Source organism: Hippocampus bargibanti, linkage group LG09 (genome assembly GCF_051943395.1).
Source record: "Hippocampus bargibanti isolate YZ-2025 linkage group LG09, ASM5194339v1, whole genome shotgun sequence".
NCBI lineage: Eukaryota > Metazoa > Chordata > Actinopteri > Syngnathiformes > Syngnathidae > Hippocampus > Hippocampus bargibanti.
Window position 1 is genome coordinate 706591 of NC_142742.1, and position 22284 is coordinate 728874.

Sequence of the window (22284 nt, forward strand, 5' to 3'; positions counted from 1 at the left end):
GTTGTGTAACGAAATAAATGTACCAAAAATGTGAATTTTAATGAAATGATTTGACTTAATTTTATTTCAAGGAACTTCAGCACCGGAGCTCGTACAGTTCCAGCGGAGGCGGGACTCGTCTGTCGTCATTTTTCAAACAGCCAATCGGAGGACGGGATTTAACCTAGCAACACCAATGAGCAGCGAGGGGCTGCCTGGTTGCGAAGGTAAAGGCAAAGTAGTGTTTCCACGGACTGTGCTGCCTTCATGTTGGCAACCCGAGCGTCCAACATTCTGGCCGCATATCGCTCAACATACGGGCACGGAAAAATGGTGCCGCGTGTGATGAAACCTTTAAGTTCATACCGAGGATTATTTTTTTAATTGATGATTTGTTTCCCCTTTGGCTCAAAATCGAACCTCGGAGCCTCGGCGGGAATCGCCGATCTGTCAACCGGAGCCCAAAGAAATCATCACAATGCCATCGCCGAAGGAGGGACCGTCCAGAGAGGGTGACCTCTTTACGGTGAAACACGAGCTGAGGAATGGTGAGAGTGGCGTTAAAGAGCATATTTGTCGGCGGGTTAAGGTACATGTGTCAATAGGGAGTCGTCCTGTTCGTTCAAGCTACTTAAACGAGCAAAAAAAAAGAGGCGGGGGTTAGCCGAGCGACTGCCTCCCCACCAACTGCACTGCCTCTCGGAGACTAACGTTACCTAAGCATTCAACTCATTCCGCGGCTATGGCTAATAAACAAAGCTAACTTAGCCGGCCCCGGCAACAAAAACTTATCAGCTGCTTGTTGTGCCGTTTCATCAAATTATCCCTTAAATTCTAACCGTCTAAATAAGTCAGACCCTGTTATGACGACCCCCCACCGGGTTTTCTGTGTCAAAACTTGAAGAGGTCGAGCTCCTAAAACAGGCGAGCTGTCAAATGGGGAGCCGAGCTAACGTGCCTGGCGTCATCAAATAAAATCATTACTTTTTTAAATTTATTTATTTTTATTCATATTTTTAAAATTTATTTATTGAGGGTTCTGTAATTGTTTAGCTGTGTTTGCTTCGACCACATAAAAAAGACCAATAAATCTTTTTAAAACGTAGAGGAAACAAATAACACGTGTGCAGTGAACCCCCGGATACTCGCGGTTTGGAATCCGGCCGTTTACCTTTCAGCGTTACAGAGTCCGAATTTTTCAGAGATTTTCTGACTATATTTTACAGTGGTACTTGTGTTTATGTTTTTCAATAAACATACATACAAGTATGGTCACTTGGCACCCTTCTTTGTTGTCGTTCGGTAGCGAACATCACAAATTCACAACATCCGTTCAGATTGGTTTCATTCAGGTGAAAAGAAATATGTTTTTGGAGGTACTTTGCCGACGGCCAGTTGATGCGACAGAAGAAGGATGGCGCAACTGTTAAAAAAAACGGTTACAAACTGTTGAATATAACATTGAATTTCCAATTATTACAGTGATACCTCAGCTTACAAACTTAATTGGTTCCCAGAAAGTGTGTGTAAGGCAAAAAGTGTGTCTTCCAAACATTAATTTCCCATAGGAAACAATTAAAACGATAGTAATCCGTTGCCAGGTCCCCATAAAACATACATTTCCACTAAATAAGCCTTAAAATTAAACAAAATATACCTTATTTTATGGATAATAAATGTGCTATTTAATTGTAATTAAAGAAATAATCTGTACCACATAATAAAGTCGTTTTATTTACCTTTGTGATGGTCATTGATGTCGTTGCCTCTTGATGATATCAGAGTGAAGTTGCCGTGCTTTCTCGGCAATAACACCCTCACTCACACTGTCCCCTGCTAGCTGCTTTTTGTTCATCCAAATCAACACAACGACGTTTTTCAACCTCTTCAATTGCCTGAGACCGTTGCTTAGACAACACAGAAACACCCTTAGCCACACGTAGCAATGGTCGACTTAGTGTACTGGTACTGGGACGCTAAGTCACACCTTCTTCTGCTCGACCGTCATTTTCTTTAATGTCTTCTTTGGCTTAACACCTGCCTGTGTGGTGGGGTTTTTTTCAGTCCCATAATAGCAGAAGTACTCCACTTGATAACAAACCATGTCTGCACTCAGGGAAAACTAGTCCACCAGCCATTGTGACGCTACCTGTTTTGCGAAACCTAGTTTGCATGCCAAGATTATATTCTCGCGAATTTAATGTTCGTAAAGCGAAAAGTTCGTTAGCTAAAGCGTTCGTAAACCGAGGTATCACCGAACCTGAAAAACTGTAATAATAATAATACATTTAATTTTAAGCGCCTTTCAAAGCTCTCAAGGACACTTTACAGTCACAGACAAGCAGAGGTACTATAATAAATAAAATACAATCACAAATAGAATACAATAAATAAAATACAGTTTGGGAATCATCATCATCATCATCATCGGCATAAACGACTCCAGTCGGCCGAGCCCTTGTTTTTGAGGAGCCGAGCGAGTTGCACCTCCACTGCGGGTCTATTAATAAACGGCGAGATCAAACTGGGCGAGCACGACAACGGCGTTATGCAATGCACACTCCTGACCCGCCAGTCGGTTGGGTAGTGGGGGGGTGGGGGGGGGGGGGCGTTTGCCGTTGTGTGCCCTCCCTTGCCACGTCGAGTTGGAGGCGCTCAAATTGCTCTCGTGAGGCGTTCACGACGATATGTACGCCGAACGCGATCTTCCGACTGTGCGGCGACATCTCACTGAAGGCCTCACAGATGGATGCTAATGACCCCCCCCACCTCCCCCGTCTTGTTTAATGTGGCGTCTTCCTCCTCTCGTGTATATTTCCAGTGGGTGTCAAGAACAAGCGTGCTATTTATGGAACATGTTTTGTTTTGTTTTGTTTGGCAACACAAAATTCCTACTTATTTCAAACCGATAAACACTCCAAGGCAAAAAATGAGTGCATCCAAAAGATAGGCTGCCAAATGAAAAACAAGGTCATGTCGTTTATTCCATACATTGTAAAAATGAACATTGTAAAGAGCAATACATTGGGGACACTCAACAAATTGTCAAAAAAGACTTTATCAACATCGCAGAGATAACACTCGTGGGCCTCAATCGGCAGTCCATATGCACCTAAAAGCTCGCAAGCACTCATTTGACGACAATGAGGTTGAAAATCTCAGCGAAAGAAAATAGACTGTTTGAAAGGGGAGTAAAAGAAGCGATTTTCAGAAAACAGTAAAACCCTTCACTGAATCGCCATGGTGGGGTGAGGTTCAATTTGGATCGTTCCTACAACCGACTTCTTAGGCAACGTAGGCTTAGTTATGCTAATGTAAAAAAAAAACACTACCCCTGGTAGTGTTTTTTCCCCTTCCATGAGGGGGCAGCATTTTCCTTTTTCATGTTAGCACTATGTTACAGCTTCAGCTCTTGTTACAGCGCTAAATACAGTAAATCAATATGGATGCATTGGAGTGTATTTTGTACCGCCCCCATTTCACGCTCAGATAACTCCAGACCCATATATTTTTTTTTTTTTTTTATTGAAAGAAGATAGCCTAAATTTCTAATGCTGCATTGAATGTTTATGTAGTCCCAAAACTCAATATTCTGTGGGTGCTGCAATTTGAGTGACAGTGACAAAAACCCTGGCACTGCAGTGGACATATTTTTGCACATCATCTGGCAGCGAAGGAGTTAATATGATCATAATGTCCGTCTTTGTTACTAAGATGTTGCGTTTGTGTGTGTTTATGTGGCTCGCAGCCAACCTGACGGGACACCTCGAGCGGGTGGGAATAGAAAACTTTGAGCTGCTAAAAGTGCTCGGCACCGGAGGTAAGTCCACAATTGTTGATGATAATATCTCTGTTTATAATAATAATAAAAATAATAATAATAATCAACATCATCTCTAAAAGTAATGATAATGATAATAAAAATAATAATGCTAATCATGACCATAATAATAATAATTATAATATAATAAGAATAATAATAATGATAATAATGACCATAATATTAATGATAATAATAATAATTATTATTATAATGATGATAATGATAGTAATGATGATAATAATAATCAACTACTACTACTATCTACTACTACTACTACTAATGATAATAATAATAATAATACTAATACTACTAATAATAATAATTTACAGGTGCCTATATATGTGGGTGAGCAGCAGCAGCCACACGCGCCAGCGTTCACTCAACCCGGTAGTAACTCCAATAGATAGAAAGCTAGCTAGCTACCCAATCGATAGCCAATGGATACCTAGCTAGATAGCCAGCTAGATACCTAATAGAGCTAGATAGCTAGCTAGCTAGCTAGCTAGCTAGATAGATAGATAGATAGATAGCCAGCCAGATAGCTAATAGATTATTATGACGATTATGATTGTTGTTAGTATTATTCTCATTATTATGATGATGATTATTATTCTGCCCCGTTAGCATACGGCAAGGTGTTCCTGGTGAGGAAGGTGAGCGGCCACGACGCGGGCAAGCTGTACGCCATGAAAGTCCTGAAGAAAGCCACCATCGTGCAAAAGGCCAAGACGGCGGAGCACACGCGCAGCGAGCGTCAGGTGCTGGAGCACATCCGCCAATCGCCCTACCTCGTCACGCTCCACTACGCCTTCCAGACCGACACCAAGCTGCACCTCATTCTCGGTGAGTGAGCCCACCAAAAAAAGGCCCCTCTGGATCCAAGGCGTGATGATCATTTCCGCAGATTACGTCAACGGCGGCGAGCTCTTCACGCACCTGGTGCAGCGGGTGCGCTTCAAGGAGCGGGAAGTGGCGATTTACAGCGGCGAGATCGTGCTGGCGCTGGAGCATCTCCATCAGGTGACGGTGACGGCGACGGCGCCGGCGCCGCTTCCAGTCACGACTGACAGCTCTCTCTTTCTCTTCCTTTTGTTGCAGCTCGGCATCCTGTACCGCGATTTGAAGCTGGAAAACATTTTGCTGGATTCCAACGGTCACATCGTCCTCACAGACTTTGGCCTCAGCAAAGAATTTGACCAGGTTCGCTTTCATTCTGTCACTCACATCAGAGGAAGGAAACGGAGTCAACTTTATTTTTTTCATGGTGACAAAGATAGATACATAAATAAATCGACCAATAAATAAAAAAAAATACATGAATAATCATGCAGCCACATAAATAAATAAATAGATATATAAATAATTAAATAAAGACAACGGAAATCACTGATGATGCAATCACTCTCAATAACCGCTTCCTTGTTTCATGCACAGCTTGCCAAATTTCCTCCATGACAAAACCAACAATAAATAAATAAATAAATAGGTAGGTAAATAAGTAGGTAAATAGATACATAAATAGATAAATAAATAAGTAGATAGTTAGATTGATGAATGAATAGATGAATGAATAAATAAATAAATAAGTGTAATACATAAAATTAATAGATAAGTAGAAAAATCGATAACTAAATCCACAAGTCAATAGACAAAAATATATGTATATATAAATAAATGAATGAATACATAAAATAGCAAAGTATATAAAAAGCTAAGTTAATAAGCTAAGCTAATAAGCTAAGCTAAATAAATACATAAATAAATTCATAAATACAGAAGTAAATAAGTAATTAAGTAGATAGCTAGATGGATAAATAAATAGATGAATGACTAAATAAATATAATACATAAAATTAATAGATAAGTAGAAAAATAGTTAAATAACTAAATCCACAAGTCAATAGACAAAAATATATGTACATATAAATAAATGAATAAAGAAAATAGCTAAGTATATAAGTAAATAAATATGTGAATAAGTAAATAAAAATAAATAAACCAATCAATAAATCAATACATAAATCGATACATCAATACATAAATAAATACATGGCAACAAATAAATAAATGGCATTAAATAAAATAAACAAAATAAATACAATAAAATAAATTAAGTGAAATACAACGCAATAAAATAAATAAAATACAATATAATAAATGAAATGAAATCAAACACAACACAATACAATAAAATCAAATAAAATACAATCAAATCAAATAAAACAAAACAGGCTTTTTACAAAAAGTAACGCTGGGTGTGTATTGTTCCCCGTGAAACAGGCGGATCGAGCTTTTTCTGTGTGCGGCACGATCGAGTACATGGCTCCCGAGATTGTGGAAGGAGGCGAATCCGGACATGACAAGGTGACTTTGACTGCCGTCATTTATGCTAACGGATGCTTGTCCACGCCAACAGCGCTAGCGTGCGTGTGCGTGTGCGTGTGTGTGTGTGTGTATGCAATCCATGACAGGCGGTGGACTGGTGGAGTCTGGGCGTTTTGATGTACGAACTTCTGACCGGAGGCTCTCCCTTCACCGTGGACGGCGACGACAACTCCCACGCCGACATCGCCAGGTGAGAGCGCACTTCTCGGATGAGCCGGTTTTTCCCTCCGCCCCCCTTTCGCGTATCGTCCACTGAAACATCTATGTGGCTCCGTCTGCCCCAGGAGGATTCTAAAAAAAGATCCTCCTTTCCCCAAAGACATGGCGCCGCTGGCCAAAGACATCATCCGGCGCCTGCTCACCAAAGACCCCGAAAAGAGACTCGGCTCTGGTCCAAATGGGGCGGAGGGCCTGAAGAAGCATCCCTTTTACCAGGTCTGCGTTGCCTTCAGTGACGTGCATATTTGCCAATTCCCGCGTTTTCAAAGTACCCTGAATGCACCGTGTTGCTCTCAGGGTAGCGCGTTGACACGAAGTGATTCTTCCCCCCGCTCGGCGTACTTTAAGAAGTTAAAAAAGAGAATAACATGAAACAAACAGCAAAAAGAATGACACATATTTGCATATTTTTTTCTTTGAGTCCTTCAATCCCTTCAACTGTAGTTACCTAGCTGGCGCTCTAGCTAGCTACCTCGTTGGCTATCTATTTGCTGTCTATTAGATATCAATTTGCTATCTATTAGCTATTTGGCTGACTCGCTAGCTATCTAGCTGGCTATCTACTAGTTATATAGCCATCTAGCTAGATGTCTTGCTAGCCATCTATTAGCTATCTATTAGCTAGCTAGCTATCTTTCTATCTCTTTGAGTTACTTGTGGGTTGAGTCAACGCTGGCGCGTGTGGCTGCCGCTGCTCACCCACAGAAAAACGTATCCTGTGATTAAAAAGTGACCGCGAGAGTTTTGAAAAGCGCTCATAAATGAAATGTATCATTATTGTTACCTATATGACAAATACATGAGAAACCGAAACAATGTTGAAAGTAAACACGAGACTGTAGGATCCATTGACGTAAGAGATAATCTCACATCTCCTGGCCCACGTAAATCCGCTTCAATTCCAAGCCGCGACAGTTCCACGTCCGCATCGGCGCTCTGCGCTGACTCTCTTATCTCACGTCGAATTTCCCCCTGCAGAAGATCAACTGGGACGACCTGTCGGCCAAAAAGGTGCCCGCCCCCTTCAAACCGGTCATCCGCGACGAGTTGGACGTCAGCAACTTCGCCGAGGAATTCACGGAGATGGACCCCACCTACTCGCCCGCCGCTCTGCCGCAAAACTGTGACCGCATCTTCCAGGTGGGACGCCAACAATTCTGCCTGGCGATACAACGCCAGATGCCTTTAGCATCAGCGCTAGTGAATAGCTATCGATTCACTAGCTAATAGCTATCTATTTGCTAGCTAGTGGCTGTCTATTCGCTGGCTATCGGCTGGCGAGTAGATAGCTATTTGCTGGCGAATAGATGGCTATTAGCTAGCGAATGGATAGCTGTTGGTTATCTATTCGCCAGCTAGCTAGCTAGCTTGCTATCTATTTGAGTTACTTCGGGGTTGATTCGTCTGTGTAAGCTCTCAGTCGTACAGGAGTGGTCCATCGATGAGAAGGTTTCTTCAGCCGTCATCTGTACAAATTTGAAGGTTTCGGACGTTTCGCCTCCTATCCAAGAGGCTTCGTCAGCGAACTAAAGTCTGACTGGTCGTATCGGCCCCATTTATATATCCCTAATGTCCAGACATGGTGGCGCCGGACACAGCTATGATAGGTCCCTACTCTCAGGTTGAGGGGGGGCAGAGGACCCCTCCCTGTGGCCCCACTGATTGTTGACTCACCCACAGAAAAAACTCAAACTGTGACTGTAGAGTGACCTTGAGAGTTTTGATAGGCGCTTAGAACTGAAATGTATTACGTATTATTATTATTATTTAGTGTAAAAAAACACGCTCGAGAAGACGAACGGGAGAAATGCGTGTCACGGAAAGTCGGTCACGGTCGCAATGTTGATTCCTGCCTTGCCTCTTTTTTTTTGGCGACTATATTTGACGCCCTGCGCCGCGATCCCGTTGGAGTGTCGAGTTGTGAACGTCCTCAAAAGCTTTGCTGTAAGTCAACACACGCTAATTGCAGCCGCCTGCCGTCTGCCCCATTGAAGTGGCAGATGCCAATGACTATTTTGGAGGGTTTGAACCCCCCCCGTCGCCAACTGACGTAACGGCCGTTGCAATTTCAACTCTCGATTGCCTTCTGGATGCTCCAGCCGGGCGCCGATCAATAGACGCATTAGCTCGCCTTCTCCGATGGAATAAAAGGCGACACTCGTCGCCGCGTCTGCCGCCGTGACGCCTCCCGTCTTTGATTGCACGTTTTTTCCCGCCCTCCTCCCAAACCGTATTAACGGCGCCAGGCGGCCATTTTGACAACAATCACGTTTTCAAGGATGGCAATTTGGGGCATCTCATTGACGCTTCCGTCCGTCCGACGCCGTCAATCGCGTGCGTCGCAGCTGTGGGGAGGCGGCGGTGCGTAGAATGAAGGCTCCGGAATTCCCCCGCCGTTGGAATTAAGCCGTCGGCTCTTCATAGCCGGCGTTGGTACAGCAACAACACACCAAAAAGGGGAAGAAAAGTTGGTGGTGGGGGGGGGGGGGGACAGCTGGACAATTTACGCATCAAATTGGGATGATTATTAGACTGGTGATTATGTCTCCGGGGAAAGATGTCCCAAAACGACACTTCCTGAAACATACGCTGCAAAATTGTAGACCGACCAAAAAGCTACCGTCTCTAGAAATTGGACAAAAGTCAAAACAAAACTTTACATGGGAGCTCATCTAGTTATCTAGCTATCTTGCTAGCGAGATAGATAGCTATCTATCTCACTTTCGAGCTAGCTATTTATCTAGCTGACTGGATGAACCAGCTGATTTATTGACTGCAGTCCGTTGTCCACATGCCATTCTCCAGCTGCGCCATAACAGTGACATTTGCAATATCGAGAGGTAATTTAATAATGTTGCTGCTATTAATTGTGAATCTCTCCAATGTGAGACTAATAAAAATTTAATCTAACCCACCGGTATCAAAGTCAAGGCCCGGGGGCCAAATCTTGCCCGTCACATCGTTTTATTCGGCCCGCGAAAGCAAATCAAACTTGTGAAATTCTGCGATTCTTGCTAAAGTCCAAACCAAAATTTCAAATTTAATCTTGTCTTTTTTTTAGGGCTACTCTTTCATGTCCCCCTCCATTTTGTTCAAGAGAAACGTAGTGATGGACGACCCAGTTCAGTTGGGCAGTGGTTCCGAGCGACCCGGATCGGTCGCGGTTGCCCGTAGCGCCATGATGAAGGTATGAATGAACACGACGACAGTGCCATCGGCTTATTCGCGACGGCTTTGTTTCTTCTTTTTTGCATGGATTGTCTTTGTTTGTATATTGTTTTGGTTCTGGCCTGCGGCAGGATTCTCCTTTCTACATGAGCTACGAGATGGACCTGAAGGACAGCGCTTTGGGCGAGGGGAGCTTCTCCATCTGCAGGCGTTGCACGCACAAGAAAAGCGGGCAGAAATACGCCGTCAAGATCGTCAGCAAGCGGTACAAATTTCACAAAAGGGGAAAAAAAAAACAATGGAACGGATGGATGTTGTTTTTCTGTTTCTTTTCCTTCCAGGATGGAGGCGCAGACTCAACGGGAAATCGCCGCTCTGAAGCTCTGTGACGGACACCCGAACATCGTCAAGATGCACGAAATTTACCACGACCAGGCGCGTCCCCCTTTCCGCTTTCACTCACCTCGATTTTTAACTCACTTACTGCGATTCCCAAATTTATTCGGGAATTGAAAAAGCATGACGTGGAGCGACATTTCTGAATTTGTTCAGGTTTTGTTTTTTCATGCTTGGGTGCCGATAAAGCGCCGGTCAGACCTCTGGCAATGTTTTTTTTTCCCACGAGGGGGCAGCATTTCCCTTTTTTCCATGTTAGCTTCAGCTGTTGTTAAAGCGCTATATGTATGTGTTGCAGTGTGTGATTATTATTATTGTATTTTGGACATCCGCCCCCATTTCAATCTCAAATAACTCCAGACCCACATAACTTAGGAATTAACTCCTTTTTTTCTGATGAAAGGAGAGAGTTTTTAACGCTGCATTGAATGTTTATGTCGTCCTAAAACACAATATTCTGTGGGTCTTGGAATTCTAATGACAATGACAAAAACCCTGGCACTGCAGTGCACACATTTTTGCACACATCTGGCAGTGAATCAGTTAATGGTCGCAAACAGTTTTTAGATATTTGAGTGAAAATGTTTGCGACGCTTCTGGATACCTCTGATAAACTACAACTAGCACCCAGCTGTTCTGGTAGGCTTTTCCTGGCCTCCTTTATGTACTTTGTTACCATTATACATTGCAAACAAGCACTTGTTTGACGTTATCTTTAGCGGCTAGCCGTTAGCAGTCGATCCGTTGTTGACTTCCACTTTTCCTGGCGGCAGATCCACACCTATCTGGTCCTGGAGTTGCTGGGCGGAGGGGAACTGCTGGAGCGCATCCGCCGCAAGCGGCACTTCAGCGAGACGGAAGCCAGTCGGATCATGCGCAAGTTGGTGTCGGCCGTCAGCCACATGCACGACGTCGGCGTGGTGCACCGCGATCTCAAACCGGAGGTAGTCGGCGCGCTCGCTCGGCCTCTGTGACTTGTAGCAACTCAGAATCCAGCAAAAGACTAACTCATAAATGAATACACAAATAGATAATCGGCAAATGGACAAGTAAATAAATACACAGATATATAAATAAATAAACAGATACATAAATAAACACCCAGTTAATTAAATAAATCAATAAATACATAGATACATATATTGGATTGGATTTGCCTTTATTAGTCTCACAGTAGCAAAGTGATGAAAGACATGAATAAATGAATAGACAAATAGGTATATATGAATAAATATATAAATAACAAATAAATAAACCAGCACACAGATTAATACATACATACATACATAAATAAATAACGTAATAAAATAATACATCAATAACTACAATAACTATATTAATAAACAGACAGTTAGGTAAATAACTAAAAACAAATAAACAACGAAATAAATAACTACAAATAAGCAAATTAAGAAAGTAATACATAAATAATTATACAGATAAATAAACAAAATAAATAACCCAAAAATTAATACATAAATACATCAAGAACTAAATTAACAAACAGACCGATAGATAGGTAAATAACTAAAAAAAATAAACTAAATAAATAACTACGCTTAATAAATGAGCAAATTAAGAAATTAATAGTTGAATAATTATTATAAATAATTATTATAAATAAATAAACAAATAAATAACCAAACAAATTAATACATCAATTCATCAATGAATTAACAGCTAAAAAAATAAACAACTAAATAACTACAAATAAATAAATTAAGAAATTAATGCTCAAATAATTATACAGATAAAGAAATAACAAAATAAATACCTAAATATATAACCAAATAAAGTAATAAACAAATCCATAAATACATACAGAACTAAATTAATAAACAGACAGAAAGGTAAAAAACTAAATAAATACCAAAAAATATACAAACAAATAAATAAATACATAAGTAGACAGACAGGTGAATGAATGAATGAATGAATGAATGAAGGCCTCCTGCGTGTGCGTGTACGTGTAACGGCTTGTTAGAACCTGTTATTCACGGACGAGAGCGAGAGCTCCGAGATCAAAATCATCGACTTTGGCTTCGCCCGACTCAAACCGCCGGACAACCAACTCCTGAAGACGCCCTGCTTCACGCTGCAGTACGCCGCGCCCGAGATCCTCAAATACGACGGCTACGACGAATCCTGCGACCTGTGGAGCCTCGGCGTCATTCTGGTGAGCGCAAAAACCACAAGCCGAGCGGCCGCTTAGTCAAAGGTCAAAGTCAGCTTTATTGTCTAATATGCTAATATGACAAACAGCACAGATGAAATGAATGTCCTCTCGGACCCAGCGTGAAAGGCACCAAAAATGTGGCTAAAAAAGACAGACAATACGTGTCATTTGCGAATGTCAGGTGAGGTAGCGACGTACGTAAAGTGACCAAGTGTAGTAATGCAAAAACAAAACAAAAAAAGGTTGAAGTGAGGTCTTGCAGAAAGAAGACATAAAAAATAGAGTTCAGCATGTAGCGCGTACTCCGCGTTCCGTGAGTGTGGCAGTGGGAAGGGGCAGGGCGGGCAGGGCTGGGCTGGGAGGGACTTGAGTTTACTGACTGGCCGGTGGCAGAAAGTGTCCTTGAGCTTGCCGGTCTCGGCTCGGAGACTCCGCAGTCTCCGAAGAGGTTGCGGGAGGGATGACGACGGCGGGCAGCATTTCCCTTTTTTCCATGTTAGCTTCAGCTGTTGTTAAAGCGCTATATGTATGTGTTGCAGTGTGTGATTATTATTATTGTATTTTGGACATCCGCCCCCATTTCAATCTCAAATAACTCCAGACCCACATAACTTAGGAATTAACTCCTTTTTTTCTGATGGAAGGAGAGAGTTTTTAACGCTGCATTGAATGTTTATGTCGTCCTAAAACACAATATTCTGTGGGTCTTGGAATTCTAATGACAATGACAAAAACCCTGGCACTGCAGTGCACACATTTTTGCACACATCTGGCAGTGAATCAGTTAATGGTCGCAAACAGTTTTTAGATATTTGAGTGAAAATGTTTGCGACGCTTCTGGATACCTCTGATAAACTACAACTAGCACCCAGCTGTTCTGGTAGGCTTTTCCTGGCCTCCTTTATGTACTTTGTTACCATTATACATTGCAAACAAGCACTTGTTTGACGTTATCTTTAGCGGCTAGCCGTTAGCAGTCGATCCGTTGTTGACTTGCACTTTTCCTGGCGGCAGATCCACACCTATCTGGTCCTGGAGCTGCTGGGCGGAGGGGAACTGCTGGAGCGCATCCGCCGCAAGCGGCACTTCAGCGAGACGGAAGCCAGTCGGATCATGCGCAAGTTGGTGTCGGCCGTCAGCCACATGCACGACGTCGGCGTGGTGCACCGCGATCTCAAACCGGAGGTAGTCGGCGCGCTCGCTCGGCCTCTGTGACTTGTAGCAACTCAGAATCCAGCAAAAGACTAACTCATAAATGAATACACAAATAGATAATCGGCAAATGGACAAGTAAATAAATACACAGATATATAAATAAATAAACACCCAGTTAATTAAATGAATCAATAAATACATAGATACATATATTGGATTGGATTTGCCTTTATTAGTCTCACAGTAGCAAAGTGATGAAAGACATGAATAAATGAATAGACAAATAGGTATATATGAATAAATATATAAATAACAAATAAATAAACCAGCACACAGATTAATATATACATACATACATAAATAAATAACGTAATAAAATAATACATCAAAAACTACAATAACTATATTAATAAACAGACAGTTAGGTAAATAACTAAAAAAAATAAAAAACGAAATAAATAACTACAAATAAGCAAATTAAGAAAGTAATACATAAATAATTATACAGATAAATAAACAAAATAAATAACCCAAAAATTAATACATAAATACATCAAGAACTAAATTAACAAACAGACCGATAGATAGGTAAATAACTAAAAAAAATAAACTAAATAAATAACTACGCTTAATAAATGAGCAAATTAAGAAATTAATAGTTGAATAATTATATGTATAAATAAATAAATAAATAACCAAACAAATTAATACATCAATTCATCAATGAATTAACAGCTAAAAAATAAACAACTAAATAACTACAAATAAATAAATTAAGAAATTAATGCTCAAATAATTATACAGATAAAGAAATAACCAAATAAATACCTAAATATATAACCAAATAAAGTAATAAACAAATCCATAAATACATACAGAACTAAATTAATAAACAGACAGAAAGGTAAACAACAAAAAAACTAAATAAATACCAAAAAATAAACAAACAAATAAATAAATACATAAGTAGACAGACAGGTGAATGAATGAATGAATGAATGAATGAATGAATGAAGGCCTCCTGCGTGTGCGTGTACGTGTAACGGCTTGTTAGAACCTGTTATTCACGGACGAGAGCGAGAGCTCCGAGATCAAAATCATCGACTTTGGCTTCGCCCGACTCAAACCGCCGGACAACCAACTCCTGAAGACGCCCTGCTTCACGCTGCAGTACGCCGCGCCCGAGATCCTCAAATACGACGGCTACGACGAATCCTGCGACCTGTGGAGCCTCGGCGTCATTCTGGTGAGCGCAAAAACCACAAGCCGAGCGGCCGCTTAGTCAAAGGTCAAAGGTCAAAGTCAGCTTTATTGTCTAATATGCTAATATGACAAACAGCACAGATGAAATGAATGTCCTCTCGGACCCAGCGTGAAAGGCACCAAAAATGTGGCTAAAAAAGACAGACAATTGACAACAGACAATACGTGTCATTTGCGAATGTCAGGTGAGGTAGCGACGTACGTAAAGTGACCAAGTGTAGTAATGCAAAAACAAAACAAAAAAAGGTTGAAGTGAGGTCTTGCAGAAAGAAGACATAAAAAATAGAGTTCAGGATGATAATACAGCATGTAGCGCGTACTCCGCGTTCCGTGAGTGTGGCAGTGGGAAGGGGCAGGGCGGGCAGGGCTGGGCTGGGAGGGACTTGAGTTTACTGACTGGCCGGTGGCAGAAAGTGTCCTTGAGCTTGCCGGTCTCGGCTCGGAGACTCCGCAGTCTCCGAAGAGGTTGCGGGAGGGATGACGACGGCGATCCCGATGGCGCCGCTTAGCGTAGCGGAAGCCATTGAATGTGACGGCGTGGTCCGCAGTACACCATGCTGTCGGGCCAGGTGCCTTTCCAATGCCAGGAACCGAGCCTGAGCCACGCCGGCGCCGAGGAGATCATGAAGAAAATCAAACAGGGCCACTTCTCCTTCCACGGCGACGCCTGGAGGAACGTGTCCGAGCGGGCCAAAGATCTCATCCGAGGTGAGGACCGGGCGGCCATTTTGCACGCCGACGGGAGTTGGGTCGGCGTCAAACGCGTCGGCGGTTCCCCCCCGCAGAGCTGCTGACGGTGGACCCCGGCAAGCGGATCAAGATGTGCGGCCTGCGCCGCAACGCTTGGCTGCAGGACGACGGCCGGCTGTCTTCCGACCCGCTCGTGACACCCGACGTCCTGGCCTCGTCCACCGCCTCCGTGCGCACCTGCGTCAAAGCCACCTTTCACGTAAGATGCCCGCCTTTCACCACACAAAAACAAAGACACGCCCAAACAAAAACACCAACACGCAAACACAAAAACGCACACCAACACACAGAAACACACACAAACACACAAACTTATAAACACACACCAACACAAAAACGCACAAAAACACACACCAAAACACAAACACATGGAAACACACAAACGCATAGAAACACACACAAAAACACACACCAACACAAAGACACACGGCAACACAGCAAAACACAAACACACACTCCAGCACACCAACACACAAACACAAAAAGGCACAGGGAAAACCCCCGAAAGACACGTGGAAAAAACCCAAGCAGAGCGAAAGACACTTTTGTTCCCATGTTGGCGTTGGTGCGTGCAGGCCTTCAACAAATGCAAGCGCGAAGGCTTCCGCCTGCAAACGGTGGACAAGGCGCCGCTGGCCAAGCGGCGCAAGATGAAGAAAACCAGCACCAGCACGGACACGCGAAGCAGCTCGGGCGAAAGCGGCCACTCGTCGTCGTCCTCGTCGCAGGAGAAGAACTTTGGCGACGGGGGGCGGGCGCCCGCCGAGGGCGCGCCGGGCGACGACACGCCCGGCGCCACGCCCACCGCCGCGGACTCGGGGCGGCAGGACCAGGAGGAGCAGCCGGCGCCTCCCGCCTTTCACTTTTCCGAAGGGAAGTGACCCAACACACACACACACTTTTATGATGTTTTGAAATTATTTATTGATGTATTTAATTTTGGCACGACAAGCATGCAAAAAGGAGCGGCAACCTCAATAGCAAGAAAACCTCCTCCAGCAATAGCTCGTCCCAATCTTGATCCTTGGCCTACACACACACACACACACACACACACACACACACACACACACAAACAAACACACAATGACACAAACACATGCGCACACACACACACACACAATGCACACACAATCAAACACACACACCAACACAAAAAACACACACACTAACACACAATCAAACACACACACCGACACTAAAAGACACAAGTACACAAACAGACACGCACACGCCAACATACGCACACTCACACAAACGCGCACTTTCACATGCACACACACACCCACACACACTAACACACAAATGCACCCAACACACACACACACTCACACAAATGTGCACTTTCACAAACGCGCACACCCCCACACAACTACACTGGAACACATTAACAGACACAGAAACATGAGTAATGACACAAACACACCTTGATGCAAACCACGCACACACACACACACACTCGCACAACAACACAGTAACACACTGGCACTGTGTCAATCAAGTACAGGACGGGGAAGGAGCTGTGACAAAGCAAAAAGAAACAAACAAAACAACGCAAGGGCTGCCCTCCCCGGTCTTGCCCCCCCCCCGAAATGTCCAAATGTAAAAAAAAAAAGTCCGCTCCACAAGGGAGGAGAATACGAACGCTAGGTTGCATCGCGGGGCCACTTCTGCACGGGTATTTCGCCGCCATTTTTAAATCGTGACCACAGATGATGATTTATGGTGAACTTATTGAGCACCCGGAAGCGAAAACGTGTCAATATGCTGAATCTTTCTGCATCATGTGAGCATCAAAGCTTCCAATGAGTAGATGATAGTCCAGGGTGCTTTTATTGATTGATTTTTATGGAGAGAGACGTAAGTGGCTAGTTAGGTTAGCGTCACTAGCTTAAGAGTCCAAGCAGTGTAGCCTGATTGAAAACGCTGCACTTAAAATCTACCATATTTTTGTCTGGTGTACACCTGAAGCTTTAATCATCCAAACATAAAGACAAAAATAATCATAATTATCTTTAACTCATTCACTGCCAGACAATGTGCAAAAAAAAAAAACGTGTCCACCGCAGTGCCAGGGTTTTTGTCATTGTCCCTCAAATTGCAGGACCTGCAGAATATTGAGTTTTCGGACTACATAAACATACGATACAGGGTTAGAAACCTTAGACTCTTTTCTTTCATCAGAAAAAAAACGAGTTAATTCCTAAGTGATATGGGTCTGGAGTTATCTGAGCTTGAAATGGGGGCAGATGTACAAAATACAATGCATATTGATTGATCTAGCGCTTTAACAACAGCTGAAGCTATAACGAAGCGCTAACGTGGACAAAAGGCAAATGCTGCCTCCTCGCGGAAGGAAAAAGAAAGATCATCAGAGGTCTGGCCAGCGCTTTATCGGCACCCATGCATGAAAACCCAAAGCCCCAACAAATTTGAAAATGCCGCTCGATGTTATAGTTTCAAATCCCGAATAAATTTGTGAATGGCAGTGAATTAGTTAACTTCTAAATGCGCTAAAAGTGTAGCATATCAGGCATTCGTCATCACAACGCGGGGACAACGCTAATATTAATTTTAACGTGTGACCTACGAGTTGAACATAGGTAGCACCCCAACATTTTCCCACCGAATGCCGCCGCCTTTAGCGGGTTAGCTTAGCATAACGACCGACTGCGCAGCACGGCAATTTTTAAGGTCCGCCCGCCTTGTAGAATTTCAAAAAACTATGCATGCCAAACCCCGCCCTCCCCGGGGCCCTTCGCGTCCGTCATCTGTCCGCTTGCGTCGCCTGGGGTTTACTTTAGTTTTTATTTTATTTTTTTTTGGGGGGGGGGAATCGCCCTGCCGTCTTTCATTTGGATGCACTCAGCCGCAAAACCAAAGCGCTAATAACCTCGACTTGGAGTCGCCGCTTCCGTCCTCTCTCATTTCTCTTTCACGTGATTTATGCAAAACCCTTTTTTTGTTTTTATGCCACTGCGCTCATCATTTCCCCCTTTTGTTTTTTTGCTTTCAACTATGCAGCCCCCATTTTGTGACCCTTTTTTTTTTGGGGGGGGGGGGGGTCCTCGCCAACACTTTGACCGCTTCCTTCATCCATAACGGAATGCAAAAAAAAGTGGAATCCTACAAAGCTCTCCTTGAAAAAATCACCACATCCACCCGCCAACCCTCCTTCTTCTTCTTCTTCTTCTTCTTCTTCTTCTTTTGTTTGGCTGTATAAATAGCTGAAGTGGAGCAAAGCAGAAGAGAGTGTCCTCCATGGAAAGCGCCCCTCTCCCCCCCGGGCACTATTAGCCCATGTACGCCACTTATGTTGTTTCCAAAGAAAACACAAGCCTCCTTCCATCTTTACGTCCGTCCATCCAGCGCCGCGTCTCCATCAACTCGTTGACCGTGATCCCACCTTTATCCATCCGCGCCCGCGTACCCTCGCGCCATTAGCGGGCCGCTATGATTCATAATTAATCGTGTTTATTTATAGGTAAAGACAACATGGATATTTCTTGATTTATTTATCGAGCTATCTAGTTGGCTATCTTGCTAGCTAGCTCTTTGCTATTTATTTGCTACTGTATCTCGCTCCCTGGCCGGCTATCTAGCTACCTATTCATTATTAGTAATAATAATAATCATTTCATTTATAAGTGCATTTCAAAACATTCAAGGTCACTTTACAGTCACAGGATCCGTTTTTCTGTGGGTGAGCAGTGGCAGCCACATGCGCCAGCGTTCAATCAACCTGGAATAACTCGAAGAGATAGAAAGTTAGCTAGCTAATAGATAACTAATAGATAGCTAGCTAGTTAATATATAGCAAATAGCCAGCTAGCTAGATAGCTCAAGTGAACAACACGGTGTCAACAATCAAACCGGGAAGGACCCATTGTCTATATTGTAGACATCCACGAAAGGAGTTCAAAAAGAAAAGTTGGACAAAGGAGAAAGAGTCTCGTAAGAGAAAAACACGCTATCTGGCTGGCTAGCTATCTAGCTGGCTAGCTATTAGCTATCTATTGGCTATCGAGCTAGCTTTCTATCTATTTGAGTTACTTCCGGGTTGAGTGAACCCTGGCGCGTGCGGCTGCCGCTGCTCACCCACAGAAAAACTGATCCTCTGACTGGAAAGTGACCCTGAGAGTTTTGAAAGGCGCTTAAAATGACATTTATTATTATTATTATTAACACAAGGGGGTGGAAGCTGGATTTGTTGTGCTCAATGGCTTATATTAACTCCTTCACTGCCAGACCATGTGCAAAAAAATATGTCCAGTCCAGTGCCAGGGTTTTTGTCATTGTCACTCCGGAGGCGTCGGTTGTCCTTTAAGCGGTTCCACTGTATTTTATTCCCACTGGAAATTGACCTATTTTAATATCAAGACAAAACTGAAAACGATTTTTGCAAATATCTGCCAAAAAAAAAACAACCTTTTAGTACCCAAAAGCTTAACATGACTGAGACTCGCGGTTGCTCCGTTTGTCCCCTTTTTTTTTTTTTTTTGCTTTTCCACCTCCTCAATGTCAAGAAAATGTACTGTAGCAGTAAATCCCTTTGAGATGCGACATTTTGCACTCTGATGATTTTTCTTTTCATTTTTAAATCGATTATCTGTCACGTTTGACTTTCATTTGCATCAAAATGAATCTCCATAAACGTGTTTTCCTTTTTTTTTTATTGGATTTGTGGTCCACTGTGAATCTTTTGAGGCCTTTAGCCTAGTGGGAAGTAAATCATCACGTTCTTATCTTCTCAAGAACGCAAGTGTATGTTTGTTTGCATCATTTAGTCAATTTGTTTTTGTTTGTTTGTTTGTTTGTTGTTGTACATAACCTGCTTTAAAAAAAAAAGGTGCCATGAGGTGTTGTTCTAGCAAACAGCCGCCAGATGGCACCAAAGCACACGTGGAAATGTCTCAAAAGTATTTGTTAAAAAAAAGAAAGAGAAAAGAACGTGACTAAACTACTGTAATAATTGTTGGCTGATCAGTTCGTTGTCTGCAGTTGTTTTCTTCCCGCCATGACCATTAGTTTGATGTGAAAATATATTTATATTTATTTTAGACCTTTAAGGTCCAGGGAACTATTTGTTACGTCACAATAAAATGTTCTTTCGTGTTTACTAACTTGTATTGTACGTCGTTTTTTTAAAATCAATTTCGTACGGATTAAATTGTTGTCTTGTCAGAGGAAAGAAAAACAGAAGAAATTCGGACTGATGAGTTTTGTACAATTGATTGATCGATTGAATCGTTTAACAAATAAATCGTATTTATGAAAGAAGACAAATACCTGAGATAATTTTTTCCCATTTTATTTAACATTTACTAAAACAAACATAAGCAAAAATATTCGACCCAGTATCACATAAAGATGACTAATGAAACGTGGTAACTTTTACATTAAAAAAAGAACATCTCGTTGTCATGCAACATAGATAATACTACTACACATTGAAAGCGTATGTTCGCGCGATAGTTCTGTAAAACTCAAAATGGACTTAAGAGGGCGTACTTTAACCAAAACAACTTCAATCAGAACGGAATTACAGTACGAATGTCAATTGCATAGCGCTATAAAATGACGTCATACACCGAACCCGGAAATGCAATATGTACAAGACATTTTTTTACATTTTAAATTAACAAATAGTTTATTAAAATATTTTTTGATAACCCTATACAAATATACACATTTATTTTCTTTACATTACATTTAACTAGATCCTACAATGTGATTTTCATAATGTGGCTACGTCGTCCATTTTGCTGGAGTGCCGTCGTAAAATCACGTGACTTCAACATTAACTCATTTCCTGTTTAGAGAAGAAGCGGTCGTCAATCAAAGTAAGTGGCAACCGTTTTTCCGTGGTCTTTTCTTCATTTTGTGTTTTTACCGCGTCCCTGTTATCTCAAGAAACATTACTGGCCGTGTCTTGAGAATGTTATAGATAAAATAACGAATTTTGTGTCGACTATAATCCCGGCTCCTCACGTTCCCTTTTCACTTTCATTCGTTGGCGTTTGACTCAGTATGTGATTTGAGTATTTGTTCTATCGTTTTTTTGCTTTCTAATAACTATATTTTTTATTATTCTTTGTTGTTGTGTGAATTATGCAATTTGTAGTCGAGAAACACAATTGAGTTGAGAAAGCTGAAGCATTTTTACGCGTTACGAAAACGTCCTTGTGGTCCCTCTAGCGGTAGCTACAGTAACTACACCCGCAGGCTAAACATCCCCATTTCTGACCTTCGAGGGATGACAAAATCAATGCCTCTCTGCGTTTGTTTGCCGACATTTGATATCCTATTTTCTGTAGTAGGATGTAGTTACACATCATTTTCCTCTTCTGCGTAACATTTTAACCGGATAAATGGCAGGCCTACTTGAATGGTGCTTGAAGTAGCGTTTTGTTTTGAAATTCGCTGCCATTTATTGAATTATTTGAAAAGTGATTCTATGTTGTCCAACCACGTATTTTCAGTTGTGTGTATTTGGTGCGCTTCCACGAGCGTCTACGCTAATTGAGTTGCGCGCGACTCATTTCAGCACACTCTTCCCGTACGGCTTCCATTCATGCGGTCAAGTCACTCCAAACGCTATCCGCTAATCTGACCAGCGGAATCCGGCGAGCTGTTTCAAATGTTTGCTTTTCGTAAAATAGGACGACTTAGCTGCATCTGTATTTTAGTTATTTTTTTGTCACTTGCCACCATTTCCCAAAGACAATGTGTCTGTAGAAGTTAAAGGACAACCGACGTCTCCGGACAGGTTGTGTCCATAATTTGTGAAATGTCTTCAAATGACTTCTACTGAGCGTATTTGACAAAGATTCCAGCGCATGTAGCTAGATTTTACCTTTTAAGACTCGCGCTGAATATTCCGGAATTCTTGTTTTTGAGTTGGTGACGGGTCCATAAGTGACGTCACTGAAGGAACGCCCCTGACCGAAAAAGGGACACATTGTAGCAG

At 42.4% G+C, this 22284-nt stretch overlaps 1 protein-coding gene across 2 annotated transcripts; it reads left to right on the plus strand.

The window, feature by feature from the left end:
- Positions 1–196: 196 nt before the first annotated feature.
- Positions 197–20433, plus strand: rps6ka5 (ribosomal protein S6 kinase A5). Of its 2 annotated transcripts, none has more exons than XM_089004315.1 (17): positions 197–527; positions 3728–3799; positions 4427–4645; positions 4707–4822; positions 4901–5002; positions 6083–6166; positions 6274–6377; positions 6472–6622; positions 7385–7546; positions 9468–9593; positions 9706–9839; positions 9916–10009; positions 10744–10914; positions 11955–12146; positions 15113–15272; positions 15350–15513; positions 15890–20433. In XM_089004315.1, exons 1-17 carry the CDS (start codon positions 458–460, stop codon positions 16193–16195), a joined length of 2427 nt encoding a protein of 808 aa, XP_088860441.1. In that variant the 5' UTR covers positions 197–457; the 3' UTR covers positions 16196–20433. The 2 variants fall into 2 exon arrangements, with proteins under 2 accessions (XP_088860441.1, XP_088860440.1); XM_089004314.1 differs by lacking the exons at positions 10744–10914; positions 11955–12146 and adding exons at positions 13161–13331; positions 14356–14547 and having other exon boundaries at positions 198–527.
- Positions 20434–22284: the final 1851 nt, after the last annotated feature.

Excerpts from the sequence above, each read along its gene's own strand:
- rps6ka5 (XM_089004315.1), top strand. The coding sequence starts at position 458 with ATGCCATCGCCGAAGGAGGGACCGTCCAGAGAGGGTGACCTCTTTACG. Across the intron at positions 4,646-4,706 it reads CAAGCTGCACCTCATTCTCG|ATTACGTCAACGGCGGCGAG; the intron begins GTGAGTGAGCCC and ends TCATTTCCGCAG. Across the intron at positions 9,840-9,915 it reads GTCAAGATCGTCAGCAAGCG|GATGGAGGCGCAGACTCAAC; the intron begins GTACAAATTTCA and ends TTTTCCTTCCAG.